The 21,390-nt window shown below is 40.8% G+C and overlaps 1 protein-coding gene across 4 annotated transcripts; it reads right to left on the bottom strand.

Moving 5' to 3' along the window:
* Window positions 1–9,000: 9,000 nt before the first annotated feature.
* LOC110922670 lies at window positions 9,001–19,204 on the bottom strand. Of its 4 annotated transcripts, XM_035986775.1 has the most exons (5): window positions 18,900–19,203; window positions 18,679–18,826; window positions 17,829–17,887; window positions 15,480–16,662; window positions 9,001–9,191 (listed from the first exon to the last, which is right to left on the bottom strand). In XM_035986775.1, the coding sequence occupies exons 4-5, from the start codon at window positions 16,660–16,662 to the stop codon at window positions 9,163–9,165; spliced, it is 1,212 nt and encodes a 403-aa protein (XP_035842668.1). In that variant the 5' UTR covers window positions 17,829–17,887; window positions 18,679–18,826; window positions 18,900–19,203; the 3' UTR covers window positions 9,001–9,162. The 4 variants fall into 4 exon arrangements, 2 of the variants coding, with proteins under 2 accessions (XP_035842668.1, XP_035842669.1); XR_002583359.2 differs by lacking the exons at window positions 15,480–16,662; window positions 17,829–17,887; window positions 18,679–18,826; window positions 18,900–19,203 and adding exons at window positions 9,960–10,018; window positions 10,794–10,941; window positions 11,015–11,292; XM_035986776.1 differs by lacking the exon at window positions 17,829–17,887 and having other exon boundaries at window positions 18,900–19,204.
* Window positions 19,205–21,390: the final 2,186 nt, after the last annotated feature.

The following is a 21,390-nucleotide window of genomic DNA, read 5'->3' as shown; positions in this document are numbered from 1 at the left end:
GTCTTCTCCGACGATATTTCTTGAACTTCCGGTGAGTGATGTGCGTGAAGTGTGTTATATTTTTAGATATATATTTAAGCCCTTTTTACACTTTTAGCCAAGTTTTAAATTTATAAACACGATATTTACTAACACTAAACACACATATGGGCAAGTGCACCCATCGTAGACGTAGTATAGTGTTGGTAAGATACCGAGGTCGTCCAAGGACACAAGAGCTTTTAATACCGGTTTATCCTCAACGTCTAATCAAATCAAAAAGTTAGAAAAATGTTTTAAACTAAGAAAAATAAAAACTAACTAAATGCTGAAAAAGAAAATAAAATAAAAAACAGATAGACAAGATGAATCACTTGGATCCGACACGTGTATTAGTATAACCTTTGATTATTTTCGCACTTTTGCACTTGTTTAAGAGATTATCTTAGTTATTGTAGTAGGCCCCTCTTTTGAAGGCGACGTTACCCTCAACCCAGTAGTTTGAGTCAGCAAGGATACAATCCTAAAGGGTCGGATTATTGAAAGATAATGAATTAAGTTATTAATGCAAATTATGGTAGGCCCCGCTTTTGGCGGTGACGTTACCCTCGGCTAAGTAGTCTGAGTCAGCAGGGATACAGTCCTAAATAGCCGGGTTATAGTATTAATAGTAGTTAGCTTATGAGGGGGTCAAAGAGTTTGGATCCCCGCCATCCAATACCTATGGGCATTGAAGGAGATCCTACTAAATTTGACCCAGGTCCCAAGCAGGACCTCTAAACGCTGAACAAGGGCAAGACCTTTACCAAACCATTCCCTTAACCCCCGACCAGGTAGCCAACATACCTCCATATAGACCGTGGAGATATGAATGGTGAAAATCTTTTATTTTATATAGACAGTAAAATAATGCCAAGACACCACGGACAAATGATAAGGAAAGATCACCTTCAACATAAGTAACTAGTTATTAAAGTCATTAATACAAAACCAAATAAAAAGTGCAAAAGATTAAAAATAAAAAGTATTATACTAAACACTTGTCTTCACCAAGTGATGTAAGAGACTTAGGCAAACATGGCCTTGATTGTCAAGAACTCTTACGATCAATCTTGGATCCCGAGACGACTCACACACTCTATGATGGACAATGGATGATGGTGGTGGATGATGGTGTTATGGTGGTGGTGGGTGGTGGATGAAGTGTGAGAGAGGTGGTGTGCCAAGGGATGAGAGAGAATGAAGCCAAGCTCCTCTATTTATAGGCTGAACAGAACGCTGGACACGGCCCCGTGTTCGCTGAACACGGCCCCGTGCCCGTCTGACATTCTCTCTCTTCATTAATTGTAATTGCGAATTACAATTAATGCGCCTGCTGTACTTTCAACACGCCCCCGTGTCCGCTGGGCACGGCCCCGTGGTGAGCAATGGAAGCTTCTACTGGTTTGTCTTTTCTGCTGCTTCCTGGGCACGCCCCCGTGTTCACTGGACACGGGGCGTGTTCAGGCTCTGTTCTCTTCTCTTTGTCTTGGGAGGTGCCGTTGAGGGTCCGGGCAGTTTACTTTTGTTCCTTTTCTTGTATTTATGGTAGAATTAGTGGTCTTTTTGCTTCTTTTGTGATTTTGAGCTCATTTCATCCTGAAAATACAAAAGGAAGACAAAAACACTCTTTTTCCAACATTAGTACTTAAAAAGGGTTAGTTTTATGCCTTAATTGATGTGTTTTATATGTTGCATTTTACACACATCAAATACCCCCACACTTGAACTTTTGCTTGTCCTCAAGCAAAACTCTTTTAATGTGGCTTACACTCCCAAATGGAATAGGTAGAAGAGAAGTTTTTTTAACTTGTCCTAGAGTGTCGGGAATCCAAGGTTTGTATAGGTTCTATTTTTATTTTATTTACAATCTTATTCGTCATGGTTTATTTTGAACTTTTCATAAGATAAACTACTTAATTTGGCATAGCATGCCTTATTAAAATTCCATTTATATACAAGTTCACATACCTCACGGGAGATCACTCAATCACTCGGCCGAAGGTGTATATTTAAGTGAATCGCTCGAGAGCGGCACGGATTTACATTTTCCATATGCTTGCCAAGCGATCAATCCTCCTCCTTTTTAACTTTTTACCTTTGTAAATATCAAGAGGTCTTTTGGGGTGAAGGCTTGGGTTTAAAGGTGGGTGGTTGGTTAGTGGTTAGTAAAAAGGGCGAAAATCGTAACAAGTGTCGGTTTTCGTGAAATACCTTATTTTTGGTGACATTTATTTTTGAAGTATTTCTCCAAACAAGCTTTTTGTAGCTTATGTTTGTTTTTGACTTCAAATTTTTTTTTTTTTTTTTTTCGTCACGTAAAGGGTATGTTTATGAAAAACCGAGTTTGTCACTAAAATAAAGGTGAAAAAAAATGAAAAAGGTTTTTGGTGGGTAGAAAATTGTTTTGGGGGTAATGAAATGAAAGGTTTAGGCTCAAAGGGGTTTTCTAGGGGGATTTTGGGTAGGTAAAAAAAAATGAAAAATAATGGTTTTGAAAGAAAAATAGTTAGTCCTAATGCCTCCATCATTTACTTACTTGGGTTTAAGTTCGTAAGGACCGGGAATGTATCGTCGTGGCAAGTTCTAGATTTGTAAAGACCGAGCGGCTATTCACACAAGAAACGAAAAATGAGCATTTAATCTAAGTATGTGTATTTTTATGCTCAATAAAGGCTCAAAACTCACTTTTTTGTGGGAATGGGTTTTTAATGTGACCAAGCATATATAATCGAATTTTAGCTAGACTTGTTATACCGTTTCATAATTTTCTTATGTTAGTTCTTTTTATCACGACGCTATCGGTTGTAAGTTTGTAAAAATATAACCCTTTTATAACTTGTTATTCCCAACTTAAACTAAGACAAGTAAATAAAAAAATGAAAAAGTTTTTGAAAAAATTTGGGGTGTTTAGCGGTTCCAATAGAGTTTTGTGTAAGGCTTGTTTTAGGATTTTGCAAAATTCCAAGGTTTTAGCATCCCCCCCACACTTAAATTACACATTGTCCTCAATGTGTCCAAAAATAGAGTTTTTGGTTGATTAGAATATGTAAAATCGTGTTTAAAAACAAAGATTTGTGTTACTGGCACTCTGGACACGGCCCCGTGTTGACCGGGCACGGCCCCGTGGTCAAGTGTCAGTAACAAAAATTATAGAAATGAAACAGAAGCCTGGACACGGGGGCGTGTTCGCTGAACACGGCCCGTGTCCAGTTACCTGAACTGGGTGATTTCCTGCAGGGGGCTCAGCACGGGGCCGTGTTGGTTGAGCACGGCCCGTGTGGAGCCTTCTGTTATGGAGATTTTTGCCGGTTTGTTCTGTTCTTCTGCATGGTTCCATTTTTTTCTCGTTCCCTTTTTCATCCATTACCACCATGAGTCCATAAATCGTAAAAACCATCATAACATTGCTAATAGAGAGATAATACATAAAGATAAAAGTTACATAGATAGTAAGCTTATGGAGTTCTAGCCCTATGTTTTATTTTAATTTTAGCAAAATTTCCAAGAATCTACTGATCCTGGTTAGACAAGGCCTTGTAGAGCTCCAACTTTCGGATGTGTTTCTCCTCATATGTCGGCAAGCCACTCCTCTACCTCCCTTGGAAGGAGGAAGGAAGGCTCGTTTGCATTTGTTTGAGGAGTTTCAACTTCCGCCGGGACTTCTTGTGGGATTTCCATAGGAGGTTCCGCGGGGATGTCTCCCCACCCGGTAGGGTTGTTAATACCGAGTGCTAAGTTCCAGTCTTGTTGTGGAAGGACTGGTTCCATAGGAGGTGCCACCAAAATGTTTAACCTTTGGTGCAAAAGGTTAATCTCTTGGAAGCTGCTTTCCAATCCCATTGTAAGATCGTTGATACGGTCAATGAGGACCTCCTCTACGGACGTCATTTCGTCGAGAGCCTCTCTTAGTGCTATCACGTAGTGCACAAGTGTGGCTTCAACGGAGGGTCTCCTTCCCCTTCGGCTGTTTGAGGAATGCACGGATGATGTTTCGCTGTTTTCACTCGCCATTCTACGAAAAATAAACCAAAAATAGTTTATAAGACGAAACAGTTTCTGGACACGGCCCCGTGCTCACTGAGCACGGCCCCGTGTTCATCTTTCTGCAGAATTTTGGAGCAAGGAACCTTGGGTTTTCGAGTTATTTTCTGAGTTTGTGCAAGCTTTTTGACAGTAAATAACCCTAAACAATGTTACATAACATGTTTTTACCAAGATTCCATGATCAAAACTCCTTGTTTCCTACCATAAAGATTGAAAATTCAAACTTTTCATGGTGGCTTTTGAAGAAAGATGAAGAAGAAGGAAATGTCTAGAAGAGGAAAGGACAAGATGAGTTGTTGGAAACTTCTTTTAGACTTACCTAGGATTGTTTGAGAGAAGATTCCTTCAAATCTCTGTCCCCAAGTTGGTCCAAATGTGCAGGATCTTTGGCTGCATTTATAGAAAATGACAGCCTGCTGGACACGGCCCCGTGTCCGCTGGACACGGCCCCGTGTGCAGAGAAAATTCTGACACAGTTTGTCCGTATTCTGACGTCATGATCAGAAGGGAATCTTTTGATGGACACGGGGGCGTGTTGGCCGAGCACGGCCCCGTGTCGGAAAGCTGATTTATGAAGTTTTGTCTTTATTAAGGAGCTAATTCTTATCGGGTGGCTCCTGACTTGTTGGAACAACCCCAAAGTGCCTAAGATACCTTAATTGTCCTATACTAAGGCGAGAACGCAAGAGGTTGTCGGTGAGGGTAATTCCTATTTTCATTCTAGGTGGACAAGTCCAACCCTTTCCCGGGCTCTCGTTAAAGAAGGTGTATGCCGAATCGCTCAGGTCTATGTATGCACCGAACGAGGTCGATGGGGAGTCCTTCACGGCACAATCGGCACAGGGACGACTATCGTCCACGTCTTGTCTAGGAAGAAAGGTATTTTCGGGAGCAACGAGGTTGTCAGAATGCGGTTCCAACATTTCCTCATGGTCATCATCTTGGGATGGATCTAAGAAATCCTTCCTAAGTTCTTTTGACCAATTTAGAAGTAGTTCTTCTAGTTGAAATAGCTCGTCAAGGAGCATATCTCCTAGAATATCCGGTTGGGCGCATTCGAGGGAGAAATAGTGTTTATTTTTACTTTCGCCCCTCTTAAGGCTACAAGGAATTGGTGGGTCTATATAGTGTGGCCTATAAGTGAGGAAGAAACATTTTAATTCCTCGTGTTCGCCTCCACATATTTGACACCACAAACCATAAGAGTACCGAAAGTAAAAAGAATCACTATTACTCATGTTTGTATCAGAAGTTACCAACCGCCGGGATCAAACGGTTCTGTTTTCAGCAACTGAATCTTGGGCACGGGGGCGTGTTGAGTGGACACGGCCCCGTGTTCAGCCTACTGTCTGATATAAAACAGGATTGCCAGTTCCAATGATTGGGCACGGGGGCGTGTTCAGCGGGCACGGCCCCGTGCTGAGCTCTGCAGAAGCTGAAAAATCTAAAAAAAATCCTAAAAAATTAAAGAAAAATAAAAAGATGATTAGGCCGTTGATTCCTAACTTTCTTAAAATCCTTGTGTCCCCGGCAACGGCGCCAAAAACTTGATGTGCGTGAAGTGTGTTATATTTTTAGATATATATTTAAGCCCTTTTTACACTTTTAGCCAAGTTTTAAATTTATAAACACGATATTTACTAACACTAAACACACATATGGGCAAGTGCACCCATCGTAGACGTAGTATAGTGTTGGTAAGATACCGAGGTCGTCCAAGGACACAAGAGCTTTTAATATCGGTTTATCCTCAACGTCTAATCAAATCAAAAAGTTAGAAAAATGTTTTAAACTAAGAAAAATAAAAACTAACTAAATGCTGAAAAAGAAAATAAAATAAAAAACAGATAGACAAGATGAATCACTTGGATCCGACACGTGTATTAGTATAACCTTTGATTATTTTCGCACTTTTGCACTTGTTTAAGAGATTATCTTAGTTATTGTAGTAGGCCCCTATTTTGAAGGCGACGTTACCCTCAACCCAGTAGTTTGAGTCAGCAAGGATACAATCCTAAAGGGTCGGATTATTGAAAGATAATGAATTAAGTTATTAATGCAAATTATGGTAGGCCCCGCTTTTGGCGGTGACGTTACCCTCGGCTAAGTAGTCTGAGTCAGCAGGGATACAGTCCTAAATAGCCGGGTTATAGTATTAATAGTAGTTAGCTTATGAGGGGGTCAAAGAGTTTGGATCCCCGCCATCCAATACCTATGGGCATTGAAGGAGATCCTACTAAATTTGACCCAGGTCCCAAGCAGGACCTCTAAACGCTGAACAAGGGCAAGACCTTTACCAAACCATTCCCTTAACCCCCGACCAGGTAGCCAACATACCTCCATATAGACCGTGGAGATATGAATGGTGAAAATCTTTTATTTTATATAGACAGTAAAATAATGCCAAGACACCACGGACAAATGATAAGGAAAGATCACCTTCAACATAAGTAACTAGTTATTAAAGTCATTAATACAAAACCAAATAAAAAGTGCAAAAGATTAAAAATAAAAAGTATTATACTAAACACTTGTCTTCACCAAGTGATGTAAGAGACTTAGGCAAACATGGCCTTGATTGTCAAGAACTCTTACGATCAATCTTGGATCCCGAGACGACTCACACACTCTATGATGGACAATGGATGATGGTGGTGGATGATGGTGTTATGGTGGTGGTGGGTGGTGGATGAAGTGTGAGAGAGGTGGTGTGCCAAGGGATGAGAGAGAATGAAGCCAAGCTCCTCTATTTATAGGCTGAACAGAACGCTGGACACGGCCCCGTGTTCGCTGAACACGGCCCCGTGCCCGTCTGACATTCTCTCTCTTCATTAATTGTAATTGCGAATTACAATTAATGCGCCTGCTGTACTTTCAACACGCCCCCGTGTCCGCTGGGCACGGCCCCGTGGTGAGCAATGGAAGCTTCTACTGGTTTGTCTTTTCTGCTGCTTCCTGGGCACGCCCCCGTGTTCACTGGACACGGGGCGTGTTCAGGCTCTGTTCTCTTCTCTTTGTCTTGGGAGGTGCCGTTGAGGGTCCGGGCAGTTTACTTTTGTTCCTTTTCTTGTATTTATGGTAGAATTAGTGGTCTTTTTGCTTCTTTTGTGATTTTGAGCTCATTTCATCCTGAAAATACAAAAGGAAGACAAAAACACTCTTTTTCCAACATTAGTACTTAAAAAGGGTTAGTTTTATGCCTTAATTGATGTGTTTTATATGTTGCATTTTACACACATCAGTGAGGTTTTTTGAGTTTTGTAGTGTTCATCTTCTATATTCTTGATGGCTGAACCATCAAATCCACATAATATGGAGGGTGAGAACCCTGAACAACCGGTAGTGGATGCTGATGAAGATGAAGAGGACGACGTGGATGTTGCCGGTGGTGGCTTACCGGTGTTGAAGTGGTCGAAGGGTGGTTTCAAAAACCTGATAACCACCGTTCATATGGCCGACGAGTGGGATGCTACTTACCCACAAGAGGGGGATACCCGTGCCGATGCTCTGGCCAGTTATATTACTTTGTGGGCTGATTTTTTCACCGAAGGCAACCTTAGGTTGCCGGTGACGGTGTTCGTTGCGGAGGTGTTGGAGTACTACCATCTCCATATCTCCCAACTTAGTCCCTTTGGGATGTTCCGAATCAAGAACTTTGAATATACTTTCCGTGCCCATGGCTTGCCCATTACTGTTGAAAATTTCCGGCGATTCTACCAGTTGACGGTGAACACTGGTTTTTTCTCTTTTACTCAACGGCATGGGAGTTTAAAGTTGATGACGCCTCCTAAGGGTGTGACCAGCTGGAAGAAGAAATTCTTCTATGTTAAGGCCTGTTCGCCTTCTAACGTTTGCAATTTGTACGCGCCTTTTCCCAAGACCTCATTGATGAGGTAGGGTCCTTCCCACTTGGGGGCAAGTTTCCCTGGGCGTTCAGCATTAGATGCTTCATTGTCACGGAGGACGTAGTCTCCCGGGTTGAAAGTACAAACGCGGACACGCGAGTTGTAGTACTTTTCCAGTTTGGATTTATACTTAGCCTCATTGATGGCAGCATTTTCACGCCTTTCTTCCAAAAGGTCTAAGTCGATCCTGCGTTCTATACTGTTGTCTATTTTTTCAATAGCCAACATTCTGGGTGAAGGGATGCCTACTTCCGCGGGTATCACCGCTTCTGAGCCATAGACTAGGCTGAAGGGTGTTTCCCCATTGCTTGTTTTTGGGCTTGTGCGGTGAGCCCATAGGATACTTGAGAGTTCATCGACCCAGCCACGCCTGGCTGTTCCCAACCTTGCTTTTATGCCTTCGACTAGGCTTTTATTGATACTCTCGACTTGGCCGTTCCCTTGCGGGTGTGCCACGGATGAGAATATGTGTTCAATATCAGTTCTTCTAGCCATTTTTGAAAATCGTCGGCAGCAAAGTTGGTGCCGTTATCGGTAACAATGCACATTGGTAGACCGAAACGGCAGATGATGTGTTCCCAGATGAATTTTCTTGTTATCATAGAAGTGGTCGAGGCGAGCGGTTTTGCCTCTACCCATTTTGTGAAGTAATCAACCGCTACTATGATAAACTTGACTGCACCTGGTGCGTCAGGGAAAGGTCCCACCACGTCGATTGCCCATTTCTAAAAGGGCCATGCGGTGGTGACCGGGACCAGGTTGTTTTTGGGGCGCAAAGTTTTTGGAGCATGTCGTTGACAGTTGATACATTTGCGCAGCTCTTTAACGGCGTCCAGGTGCATGTCGGGCCAGTAATACCCAGCATTCATGATTTTGGCCACTACCATGCGTGGTCCTGCGTGTATGCCGCACATACCCTCGTGTATCTCTCTGATGAGGTATTTGGCATCCTGGGGGTTGACGCATCGTAGTAGTGGTGTAACACCCCGCCCCGATTAGGGCTGACGTGTTACATAATTCGGTAATCAGAGACAAATAATAACTTAATTAAAACATAAATTCCATAGGTTTAAAAACAAAAATCCCCAAAATGGCATAACGGTCTCAACAGAAAAACATAAGTGTCTAAATTTATTGAATATAAGGTTTTATTAAACTCCTTGTTCCAACTCTAGCTTTTTATTATCACTCTTCACAAATTTCCCCGATTTCCCTGAGTACCTGTTTAAGACATAATAAAAGAAAACAACAAAAAGAAACGGTTGAGCCAAAAATTGCCCAGTAACGGAGAAACAATGGCACTAACACATAAATGATAAAAGCAATACACTAAATACTTTAACGATGCAAACAATACAATACGCTGAATGATCACTGATGAATACCATAAAGGTATATTAGAAATACCCATGTGAGCCACTAACAATAAACACTATCACTTTGTACATTAGCTGCAGTTCCAATGCACCATTATGTAGTGGGGATGTGGGCACTCACACCTATCCCATTACCACTAACACTTGCACTTACACTCCTAGGATCGATCCATACGCCTCTCAATAATCAATAAGTGAAATCACTTAGCACACAATACAATATAGAGACGCCGTGGGCCTTTCGCACTGCCACGGATGGTGCACGTCAACTGTGCCTATGATGACGCCCTATGTCCCCATAGGTGGATATGCTCGGGTATTGAGGTCAATAAAACGATTCACTCAAGTCAATGCAAATACACTAACGATACACTAAGGCTATATCACATCTAGCCAAAGATAAATAATAAATAATAAAAGTCATGGGAACATGCGACAATGAGTATAATGTGTAACTTATCGCATGCGTGGCAAGGACAATAACTCGATTTGATGTATGTAACAACAATTAGAGAACGTAGAAAACTCAACGGTTCAAGTAGCAATCAGAACGAATACGATATCATGAATTTAAAACAATTATGCTAAGAGCAAGACACCACAAAATCCGTACCTTAAGAAATTAACGATGACCGTAGTAAATCCTAAGCTTGGATCAAACGTCACGAAACCCTACAACATTATTACGTTTGGAAATATTATATATACTAAACTGTGTTGTCTTGTTGTTTAAAGAGGACTTCTTAAAAAAAATACCGAGTGTACTTAGAAAAAAAAATAATATAAATTCTTTTCTCTAATATCTTAGTTATAAAACACATAACTCATAGTTATAAGTGTACAAAAATTTCATTTAGTGTTCCAAAAACCAACACTAGTTTATGTTAATACATTATGACTTATTAATATATTTCTTAGTTTATGTGAGTTCCCTGGTTGGTTTGTTTGGGCTTATATATACGTCTATACATATATATATATATGGTTGTGGACATGAAAGTATTTGGATTATGATTTGATAATTACTTATATCGAATTTCACAAGAAAAACAAAACACCAGCTCCTATTATTATAAATATTAATTTATGAACTATGAAATTATACTGGTATATCAACGTAAATATATCCCAGCACATATTTTCTTTAGATTTATAAAAAAACCCATTTCCTTTCCCCACTTTTCAAAAGAACAATTATACTCTCATTAAATAATCATATGGTATTGAACCGGTCGTTATCTCCGGTGATCAGAAAATGGTTTCAAAACGAAAAAAATAATTCAATTATATTCTCAGGTCTGGTTTCTCTATTTCATGGCTAGTTGCAAATTAAGAGAATAGAATTAGTAGGCCAAAATCAAAACAACATACTGAGATAATTTTCTTATCTTAAACAACCATTGGTGTGCTATGTTATGTTCAAAGTACAAGGAGATATTGTTGATACCTTATGTCGAAAAAATAGACGGCCGGTGCGGTGAGGTAGGTTCAACGAAGACCTTTAGATGGCGTCGATGGGTATGCAACGGTGGCTCGGAATTATCGTTATGTCACTGGTATGAACGGAGACGACTAAAAGAACGCGACAATGGTGGCTAACAAAAACAATAACGGGGTTAATCATGGAGCTCCCGGATTAGGAACAATGGAACGAAACGAGAAGCTTACCGGATGCTCGATCAATCGCGATGGTGGCGCTCAACGGTTTAGACTCGGCTCAAACGAGACGAACCACCTGGGAAACAAACTGGCGAGATAGGTTCGAACCGGTGGTTGGCGGCGGCAGACTCGTTCGTAGTGTAGAAGGGTTTTGGTGGAGATGGAAGGTTATAAATGGATCAAAATAATACGACTATATTGGTGGTTTGAGACGGGATACGAAATCCCGAGATTTACGTCCAAGTTGTTTTTTGAAAGGAAAAAGGCCCGCCATAATTTTTCTAAATTTTGGAAATGATCGAAATTGCCAACTGAAACTTGTTTTTTTTTTATTCTTTCTAAATTGACAACTGGGAATTTAGTATTGCATGAACAAAAGTAGACGTGTAAGAAAGCCTTCGGGACCGCTGACTACAACAGACACTCACAAATTATTTATTTATTATTATTTTTTTTTATTTTGTTGGTTATAGAATAAAGGACATCCTTTGAAAAGATAAATATATATTTTTTTTCCACAACATTATGTCTCTATTTATTTTTAAGTGGTAAAATAATATGTTACCTATATCGTAATACTAATATATTAATTATCTAGATTTTAGACGTTACTAGTATAATTACAGACCAACGTTCTAAACACTAATTATCCGACATAATAATATGCCATACTACTTATGACATTTATTATAATAAGGTTTTGAAAGTTCCGTATGTTACAATTCTACCTCCCTTAAAATAAAATTTCGTCCTCGAAATTAACGTTATATTACACTACACAGTACGGATATTTCAACTCCCTACCCCTTAAAAATAATTTCGTCCACGAAATTAGCGATGACAAAAATGGTATACTATTCATGTTACAGATCAAGCGTAAGAATAACGATAACAAAGTTGCAAACACGATGTAGAGTAGTCGAAAGACACACAAGCAAGTTTCATATATGCAATTTAAACCGTTCGGAACACTAACCTTAGGTTTCGAATAGATATGGATATTGAGAACGGATCGCTTCCTCCGATTCCCAAGTGGCTTCACGTTCTGGATGGTTTTTCCACAAGATTTTGATGAACGGAAAAGACTTTTTACGCATCACACGTTCTTGTCGATCCAATATAGCCTCTGGTTGCTCTTCGTATGATAAGTCCTCACGTATCACGTGTAGGGAATAGTTCACAACATGGAGAGGGTGGTAATTATACCCACGTAATAGTGAAATATGAAACACATTATGCACATGCGACAATTGTGGCGGTAGAGCTAACCGATAAGAAACTTCGCCAACTCGTTCCAAAATTTCAAAAGGTCCGATAAAGCGAGGACTCAATTTTCCCTTCATACCAAAACGCCGGACACCTCTGCATGGTGAGACTTTTAAGAATACTTTTTCACCTACATTAAATTCCAAAACTCGTCGGTGGCGATCAGCATAACTCTTCTGTCTACTCTGGGCTTCCTTAAGTTTCTCACGAGCAATAGCGACCTTTTCATTCGTGATCTGTACCAGTTCAGGACCCTCAATCATCTTTTCTCCGACCTCGTCCCAACATGTGGGAGCTCGACATTTACGCCCGTATAACAATTCAAAAGGTGCCATGTCGATACTAGCTTGCCAACTATTATTGTAGGAAAACTCCACCAAGCACAAGTATTCATCCCAGTTTCCCGTCCAATCAAGTGCACATGATCTGAGCATATCCTCTAAAGTCTGAATAGTACGTTCAGATTGTCCATCAGTTTGCGGATGGAAAGCAGTGCTAAATCGTATCTTCGTATCCCAAGCTTTTTGGAAACCCTTCCAGAACCGTGATGTGAAACGTGGATCTCTATCACACACTATAGATGATGGCGTACCATGCAATCGAACAATCTCACGAAGGAATATCTCAGATAGCTTACTCACCGCGTACTCCTTACGAATGGGCAAGAAATGAGCAGACTTTGAAAGTCTATCTACCACAACCCAAATAGCATCGTTCTTCATACGGGTTCTTGGTAGACCAGTTACAAAGTCCATAGAAATATCATCCCACTTCCAGACAGGAATATCTAAAGGTTGTAATAATCCACTAGCCCGTTGATGTTCAATCTTCACTTGTTGACAAATCAAACACTGGCTCACATGTCTAGCTACATCTTCTTTCATACCACTCCACCAAAAATGTTGCCTCAAATCCCTATACATCTTTGTGGATCCAGGGTGTATAGAATAAGGTGAACTGTGTGCCTCAGTCAGTAATGATTCACGAAGAGCGGAATCATCTGGCACACATAAACGCTTCCCACACCATATTGTTCCATGTTCATCCACTCGAAATTCAGTTTGTTTTCCTACTCCCAAATTTTGTAAGACCGCCCAAAGCTCACCATCTTCTTTTTGAGCTTCCTTTATCTGAGTGATAAGGTTCGGTTCGATCTTCAGTCTAGCCAAATAACCACCAGACTCACCAACTTGTATACCAATATCCATGCGTCTCAGGTCTGATTGAATTTGAGGCTGCACAGTTAAGTATGCCAAACCCCCAGAATTCTTCCTACTCAGTGCATCTGCAACAACATTTGCTTTACCAGGGTGGTACTGAATGTTGGCATCATAATCCTTAAGTAGCTCTAACCATCTCCTCTGCCTCATGTTAAGCTCCTTCTGAGTGAAAATATACTTGAGGCTCTTATGGTCGGTGAATATGTTACATGTCTCCCCATACAAATAACGCCTCCAAATCTTAAGTGCAAAAACAACTGCCGCCAACTCTAGATCATGCGTGGGATAATTCACCTCGTAGGGTTTAAGCTGACGCGAGGCATAAGCAATAACCTTTCCATGCTGCATGAGAACACAACCAAGTCCTTTCTTCGATGCATCACTGTATATATCGAATCCGCCTGTGCCAGAAGGTAGAGTAAGAATAGGAGCGGATACTAGCTTCTGCTTCAGTGCCTCAAAACTCTTTTCCTGATCATCGTTCCAAGTAAATTTTACCCCTTTCCTCAAGAGTTGAGTGAGAGGTAAGGCCAAAATAGAAAATCCCTCTACGAAACGTCGATAATAACCCGCTAGACCAAGAAAACTTCGAACTTCGGTAACTGAAGTTGGTCTGGGCCATTTAGTGATAGCTTCCACCTTTGATGGATCCATTGTGATACCTTCCGCTGATACAATGTGGCCTAGAAACGCCACTTTTTCAAGCCAAAAGTCGCACTTAGAAAATTTTGCGTATAACTTCTCCTTGCGTAAAGTTCCTAGAACCGTGCGAAGATGGTCCTCATGCTCTACTCTACTTTTAGAAAACACCAAGATGTCATCGATGAATACAATCACGAACCGATCCAAGTACTCATGAAATACTCGGTTCATAAGATCCATGAAAACGGCAGGAGCATTTGTCAAACCAAAAGGCATGACTAGAAACTCATAGTGACCATAGCGGGTGCGGAATGCTTTCTTATGAACATCTTGATCTCTAACCCTCAACTGATGGTGCCCTGATCTAAGATCAATCTTTGAGAAAAACTTTGCTCCTTGGAGTTGGTCAAAAAGGTCATCAATACGTGGTAAGGGGTAGCGATTACGAATGGTGATCTTATTCAACTCCCTGTAGTCGATGCATAAACGCATGCTACCATCCTTCTTCTTCACAAACAAAACCGGTGCTCCCCAAGGTGAAACACTAGGTCTAATGAATCCAAGTTCCAAAAGTTCTTGCAGCTGCTCTTTCAATTCCTTCAACTCCAATGGGGCCATACGATAGGGTGCTTTAGAAATAGGTTCAGCTCCGGGAATCAAATCAATAGTGAACTCTACTTCACGTTCAGGTGGTATCCCTGGCAATTCTTCTGGAAAGACATCAGAGAAGTCTCGAACAATAGGAACGTCTTCAACACGTGGTGTATCCACTGAGGTATCTTTAATAGCAGCTAAGAATCCCTCGCATCCATGGGATATAAGTTTTTGAGCTTTAAGAGCAGAGATGATTTTAATGGATTTTCGAGGTTGAGATCCTTGATAAATACATTCAGGATTCAGAATATCACCAAAAATGACTCGTTTTGAGTGACAATCGATGGTAGCGCGATGCGTGGATAACCAATCCATGCCTAGTATGACATCAAAATCTCCCATTTTCATGGGATAAAGATTCGCTATACGAATAACATTTCCGATCACAAGCGGGCAATCTTTATAGATGTGAGTAATAACCGAAGAATTTCCCATTGGTGTAGAAATGACTAAAGCTTGATCCAATAGAGAAGGCGTAATTTTAAGATGTCGGGCAGTTAGTTGTGAGACTATCGAGTGGGTTGCCCCAGTATCAAATAACACATACAAGTCACGCTCACCCAAATAAATACTACCCGAAACAGTACCTAGTGAATCGATAAACAATAAGACACAAACGATTGTATGAAAGCCATAAACAACTAAGCAAGCAAAATAATAATACTAAAAGGAACATTTATCGGAGACGGTACCTGGAGCATTAGCAGCTTCCCCTGCAGTCAATGAGAAAACATGCCCTCCCGTAGTAGGTGGCACAGTAGCTCCCCTAGTGGTATCAGTTGGTCGGTTACCAGCCTTTGGGCATTCATTAATCTTATGCCCCATATCTCCACACTTAAGGCAAGCCCTAGTAAGTCGACGACAGATGCCTGGGTGACGCTTGTTGCAATGGTTACACACTGGATGCTGGGTAGGGTTCTGGTTACCTTTCTGGTTTACCGGTTGAGCTTGGGTTGGTGGCTGGTAGGGTTTGGTCTGACCCTGATTTTGGCTCCTTCCCTGCCATGGTCTATTATTCCTTCCCGATGACCTATTCCCCATATTGTTTTGATTATTTCGAGTAGGTGCTTGAGGCGACTCACTAGTGAACGGAGTGCGGTATTCGTCTCTGTTTCTCTTCCTACTATTACTGGAACCACCCAAAAATTCTTTGTTCTCCATATCAACCTTTTTGGCAGCCTTAGCGGCCTCTGCAACAGTGGGGAACGTTGACTGGATGATTGCTCTACGAATCCGATCACAAACTGCCCATTGATATTTCTCTGCTTGTTCCTCTGGTGTTCCAGCAGCTGACCCAAGAAATCCAACTAGTCGATAAAATCGATCAGTGAAGTCAGAAAGTGGCTCGTCATTCCTCTGGCGGATATTGTGATACTCTCGTGTGTATGAACTCTTATCCACGCTGTTAAAATATTTCTCGAAGAAAATAGCACGGAAATCTGCCCAAGGTAAATTCTCCACAAATGGGTCTCCTCCTCTTTCCTCCAATACACCTTCCCACCAAGTTTGCGCATCTTCTTCGAGTTTATACGATGCTAACCTTGATTTAAATTCATCACCAACTCCTAACGCCCGAAATATTTTCTCGATATGAGCAATCCAGTCCCTTGCTACAATTGGAGTGGTTGCCTTTGTGAAGGATCTCGGTTTCTGTTTTATGAACTTATCTAGCCAATCCCCAATTACACCGTTTGGGTTTGGGTTTGGGTTTGGATTAGGGTTCGGATTTGGATCAGGACCGCGTACGGCCTGAACAAGTGCAGGCAACATAGCAGTAAAGGCCTGAGTGATAGCAGCTACGATATTTGGATCAGGCTCATTTGGTCCACCACCATTACGACGACCAGAGTTGCGTGTCTCACGACGAGGAGGCATCTAAAGAAAACACATTAAGAATTTAGATGAAACAAATAATAAGGACTAATCACATAACGGAATACCTAACCCAATGTCTACCCATTCCTCACGTGTCTTAATTATTTAGTTAATGTTTTCTACAGGATAGAGCCTAAGCTCTGATACCATAACTGTAACACCCCGCCCCGATTAGGGCTGACGTGTTACATAATTCGGTAATCAGAGACAAATAATAACTTAATTAAAACATAAATTCCATAGGTTTAAAAACAAAAATCCCCAAAATGGCATAACGGTCTCAACAGAAAAACATAAGTGTCTAAATTTATTGAATATAAGGTTTTATTAAACTCCTTGTTCCAACTCTAGCTTTTTATTATCACTCTTCACACATTTCCCCGATTTCCCTGAGTACCTGTTTAAGACATAATAAAAGAAAACAACAAAAAGAAACGGTTGAGCCAAAAATTGCCCAGTAACGGAAAAACAATGGCACTAACACATAAATGATAAAAGCAATACACTAAATACTTTAACGATGCAAACAATACAATACGCTGAATGATCACTGGTGAATACCATAAAGGTATATTAGAAATACCCATGTGAGCCACTAACAATAAACACTATCACTTTGTACATTAGCTGCAGTTCCAATGCACCATTATGTAGTGGGGATGTGGGCACTCACACCTATCCCATTACCACTAACACTTGCACTTACACTCCTAGGATCGATCCATACGCCTCTCAATAATCAATAAGTGAAATCACTTAGCACACAATACAATATAGAGACGCCGTGGGCCTTTCGCACCGCCACGGATGGTGCACGTCAACTGTGCCTATGATGACGCCCTATGTCCCCATAGGTGGATATGCTCGGGTATTGAGGTCAATAAAACGATTCACTCAAGTCAAGGCAAATACACTAACGATACACTAAGGCTATATCACATCTAGCCAAAGATAAATAATAAATAATAAAAGTCATGGAAACATGCGACAATGAGTATAATGTGTAACTTATCGCATGCGTGGCAAGGACAATAACTCGATTCGATGTATGTAACAACAATTAGAGAACGTAGAAAACTCAACGGTTCAAGTAGCAATCACGAACGAATACGATATCATGAATTTAAAACAATTATGCTAAGAGCAAGACACCACAAAATCCGTACCTTAAGCAATTAACGATGACCGTAGTAAATCCTAAGCTTGGATCAAACGTCACGAAACCCTACAACATTATTACGTTTGGAAATATTATATATACTAAACTGTGTTGTCTTGTTGTTTAAAGAGGACTTCTTAAAAAAAATACCGAGTGTACTTAGAAAAAAAAAAATAATATAAATTCTTTTCTCTAATATCTTAGTTATAAAACACATAACTCATAGTTATAAGTGTACAAAAATTTCATTTAGTGTTCCAAAAACCAACACTAGTTTATGTTAATACATTATGACTTATTAATATATTTCTTAGTTTATGTGAGTTCCCTGGTTGGTTTGTTTGGGCTTATATATACGTCTATACATATATATATATATATATATATATATATGGTTGTGGACATGAAAGTATTTGGATTATGATTCGATAATTACTTATATCGAATTTCACAAGAAAAACAAAACACCAGCTCCTATTATTATAAATATTAATTTATGAACTATGAAATTATACTGGTATATCAATGTAAATATATCCCAGCACATATTTTCTTTAGATTTATACAAAAACCCATTTCCTTTCCCCACTTTTCAAAAGAACAATTATACTCTCATTAAATAATCATATGGTATTGAACCGGTCGTTATCTCCGGTGATCAGAAAATGGTTTCAAAACCAAAAAAATAATTCAATTATATTCTCAGGTCTGGTTTCTCTATTTCATGGCTAGTTGCAAATTAAGAGAATAGAATTAGTAGGCCAAAATCAAAACAACATACTGAGATAATTTTCTTATCTTAAACAACCATTGGTGTGCTATGTTATGTTCAAAGTACAAGGAGATATTGTTGATACCTTATGTCGAAAAAATAGACGGCCGGTGCGGTGAGGTAGGTTCAACGAAGACCTTTAGATGGCGTCGATGGGTATGCAACGGTGGCTCGGAATTATCGTTATGTCACTGGTATGAACGGAGACGACTAAAAGAACGCGACAATGGTGGCTAACAAAAACAATAACGGGGTTAATCATGGAGCTCCCGGATTAGGAACAATGGAACGAAACGAGAAGCTTACCGGATGCTCGATCAATCGCGATGGTGGCGCTCAACGGTTTAGACTCGGCTCAAACGAGACGAACCACCTGGGAAACAAACTGGCGAGATAGGTTCGAACCGGTGGTTGGCGGCGGCAGACTCGTTCGTAGTGTAGAAGGGTTTTGGTGGAGATGGAAGGTTATAAATGGATCAAAATAATACGACTATATTGGTGGTTTGAGACGGGATACGAAATCCCGAGATTTACGTCCAAGTTGTTTTTTGAAAGGAAAAAGGCCCGCCATAATTTTTCTAAATTTTGGAAATGATCGAAATTGCCAACTGAAACTTGTTTTTTTTTTATTCTTTCTAAATTGACAACTGGGAATTTAGTATTGCATGAACAAAAGTAGACGTGTAAGAAAGCCTTCGGGACCGCTGACTACAACAGACACTCACAAATTATTTATTTATTATTATTTTTTTTTATTTTGTTGGTTATAGAATAAAGGACATCCTTTGAAAAGATAAATATATATTTTTTTTCCACAACATTATGTCTCTATTTATTTTTAAGTGGTAAAATAATATGTTACCTATATCGTAATACTAATATATTAATTATCTAGATTTTAGACGTTACTAGTATAATTACAGACCAACGTTCTAAACACTAATTATCCGACATAATAATATGCCATACTACTTATGACATTTATTATAATAAGGTTTTGAAAGTTCCGTATGTTACAAGTGGCCCTAGGTATGATTTGCGGTATAAGATATCGTCTCCCATTTGATAATGGCACGCTTTGTATTGTAGCTTGCGTGCCTCCGATTTGCTTTCGGGAGTCACACCTGATTGCAAATACGCAATAATTGGTGTCATCCACGACGTTGTCCCGTATTGGATGACGTTGACCTGGCGCAGGGGTACTGAAGGATTTTGTAGAATTTCGATACGTATTTCCTTTGCCAGGTGTTGGAAGCTGGTGGATGCAAGTTTGTTGAGTGCATCTGCGGATTTGTTTTTCACTCCTGTTAATATGTCGGATATTAAACGAAGTGAACTTTGATGTTAGTTGCAGGGCTTGCTCAAGGTAGAGGATCATGATATCCCCCTTTGCGGCATAGTCGCCGCGTATCTGTCCTGCAACTAACAAAGAGTCGACGTGTGCTTCCAGATGTTGCACGTCGAGTTTGACTGCTAAACGTAGTCCTGCCAGTAGGGCTTCATATTCGGCCTCGTTATTTGTGCTTTTGAAATCGAGGCGGATTGCATATGTAAGTTCTTGGCCATCAGGGCTGACGAGTCGCCGACCTGCGCCCGCACCTTCTTCGTTGGAGGCCCCATCGGTAAATAGCGCCCATGTTTCTGAGGAAGATGGTGTGGGTGCAGGGTTTTGTGCTTCTTCGCATTCTTGGATGCGATTCGCCGGTACTTCGGCGGCGAAATCAGCTAAGATTTGGCCTTTAATTGCGGGGCGCGGTTTATAGTTCAGCGTGTGCGCGCCCAGCTCTATTGCCCATTTTGCTAATCTCCCAGAAATGTCAGGTTTGGATAGGATCGGGCCGATCCTGTAATTGGTTAACACCGTGATGACATGGTTCGCGAAGTAGCGTCGCAACCGTCTTGATGCGTGCAATAGTGCTAATACCAATTTTTCCATTATTGAGTACCTTGTTTCTGGGTCGTTGAGCATCTTGCTGATGTAATAGATGGGTGTTTGAACCCCCTCCCGCTCCACTATCAATACCGCACCTACCGCGTTGTCCGCGGCGGATAGGTATAATATGAGTGGCTCATCCTTGCGTGGTGCGGTTAAGGTTGGGAGTTGTATCAAACACTCCTTAATTTCCCGGAAAGCGTTTTCAGCCTCTGTGGTCCACTGGAATTGTTCTTTCTTTAAACAGTTCCGCAGGGTCTTGATGAAAGGATAAGACTTAGCTGCATGGTTGGCTAAGAATCTGTTGAGTGCTGCTAGCCTGCCGGCCAGTCGTTGCATATCTTTCATCGTTGAAGGTGATGGCATGTGCTCGATCGCCTGAACTTTCTCCGGGTTTACCTTGAATCCATCTTTAGTCACGATGAATCCAAGGAATTTGCCTTCTTCCATTCCAAACGAGCATTTCCCTGGATTAAGCTTTATGTTAACGCTTCGCAGAGTCTGGAATGTTATGTCAATATCTGTGAGCATGGTATCCTCTTCCATGCTCATGACGACTAGGTCGTCCATGTAGATTTCGACACTTTTACTTATTTGGCCGCGGAAAGTGTCGTTCATCAGTTTTTGATAGGTTGCGCCCGCGTTGCGCAACCCAAACGGCATCTTTGTATAACAGTAATTCCCGGTAGGAGTCCGGAATGCCGTTTTATCTTCATCCTCGATTGCCATTTGTACCTGATGGTACCCTTTGTAGCAATCGAGGAAACACTTCCATCTGAATGGTGCGAGATTATCGACTTTTTCGTCGATTTCTGGAAGCGCGTAACAATCCTTGGGGCAGGCTTTGTTAAGGTCTTTGTAATC

Source organism: Helianthus annuus, chromosome 17 (genome assembly GCF_002127325.2).
Source record: "Helianthus annuus cultivar XRQ/B chromosome 17, HanXRQr2.0-SUNRISE, whole genome shotgun sequence".
Lineage (NCBI taxonomy): Eukaryota > Viridiplantae > Streptophyta > Magnoliopsida > Asterales > Asteraceae > Helianthus > Helianthus annuus.
Note: the sequence above shows the minus strand (reverse complement) of the source record. Positions and strands in the feature narration are given on the sequence as shown.

Bases quoted from the DNA above. Each gene is read 5' to 3' on its own strand.
- LOC110922670 (XM_035986776.1), bottom strand. From the start codon at position 16,662: ATGCCTCCTCGTCGTGAGACACGCAACTCTGGTCGTCGTAATGGTGGT. The intron at 9,192-15,479 runs GTACCGTCTCCG...TGTCTTAAACAG, and splicing joins GGAAGCTGCTAATGCTCCAG to GTACTCAGGGAAATCGGGGA.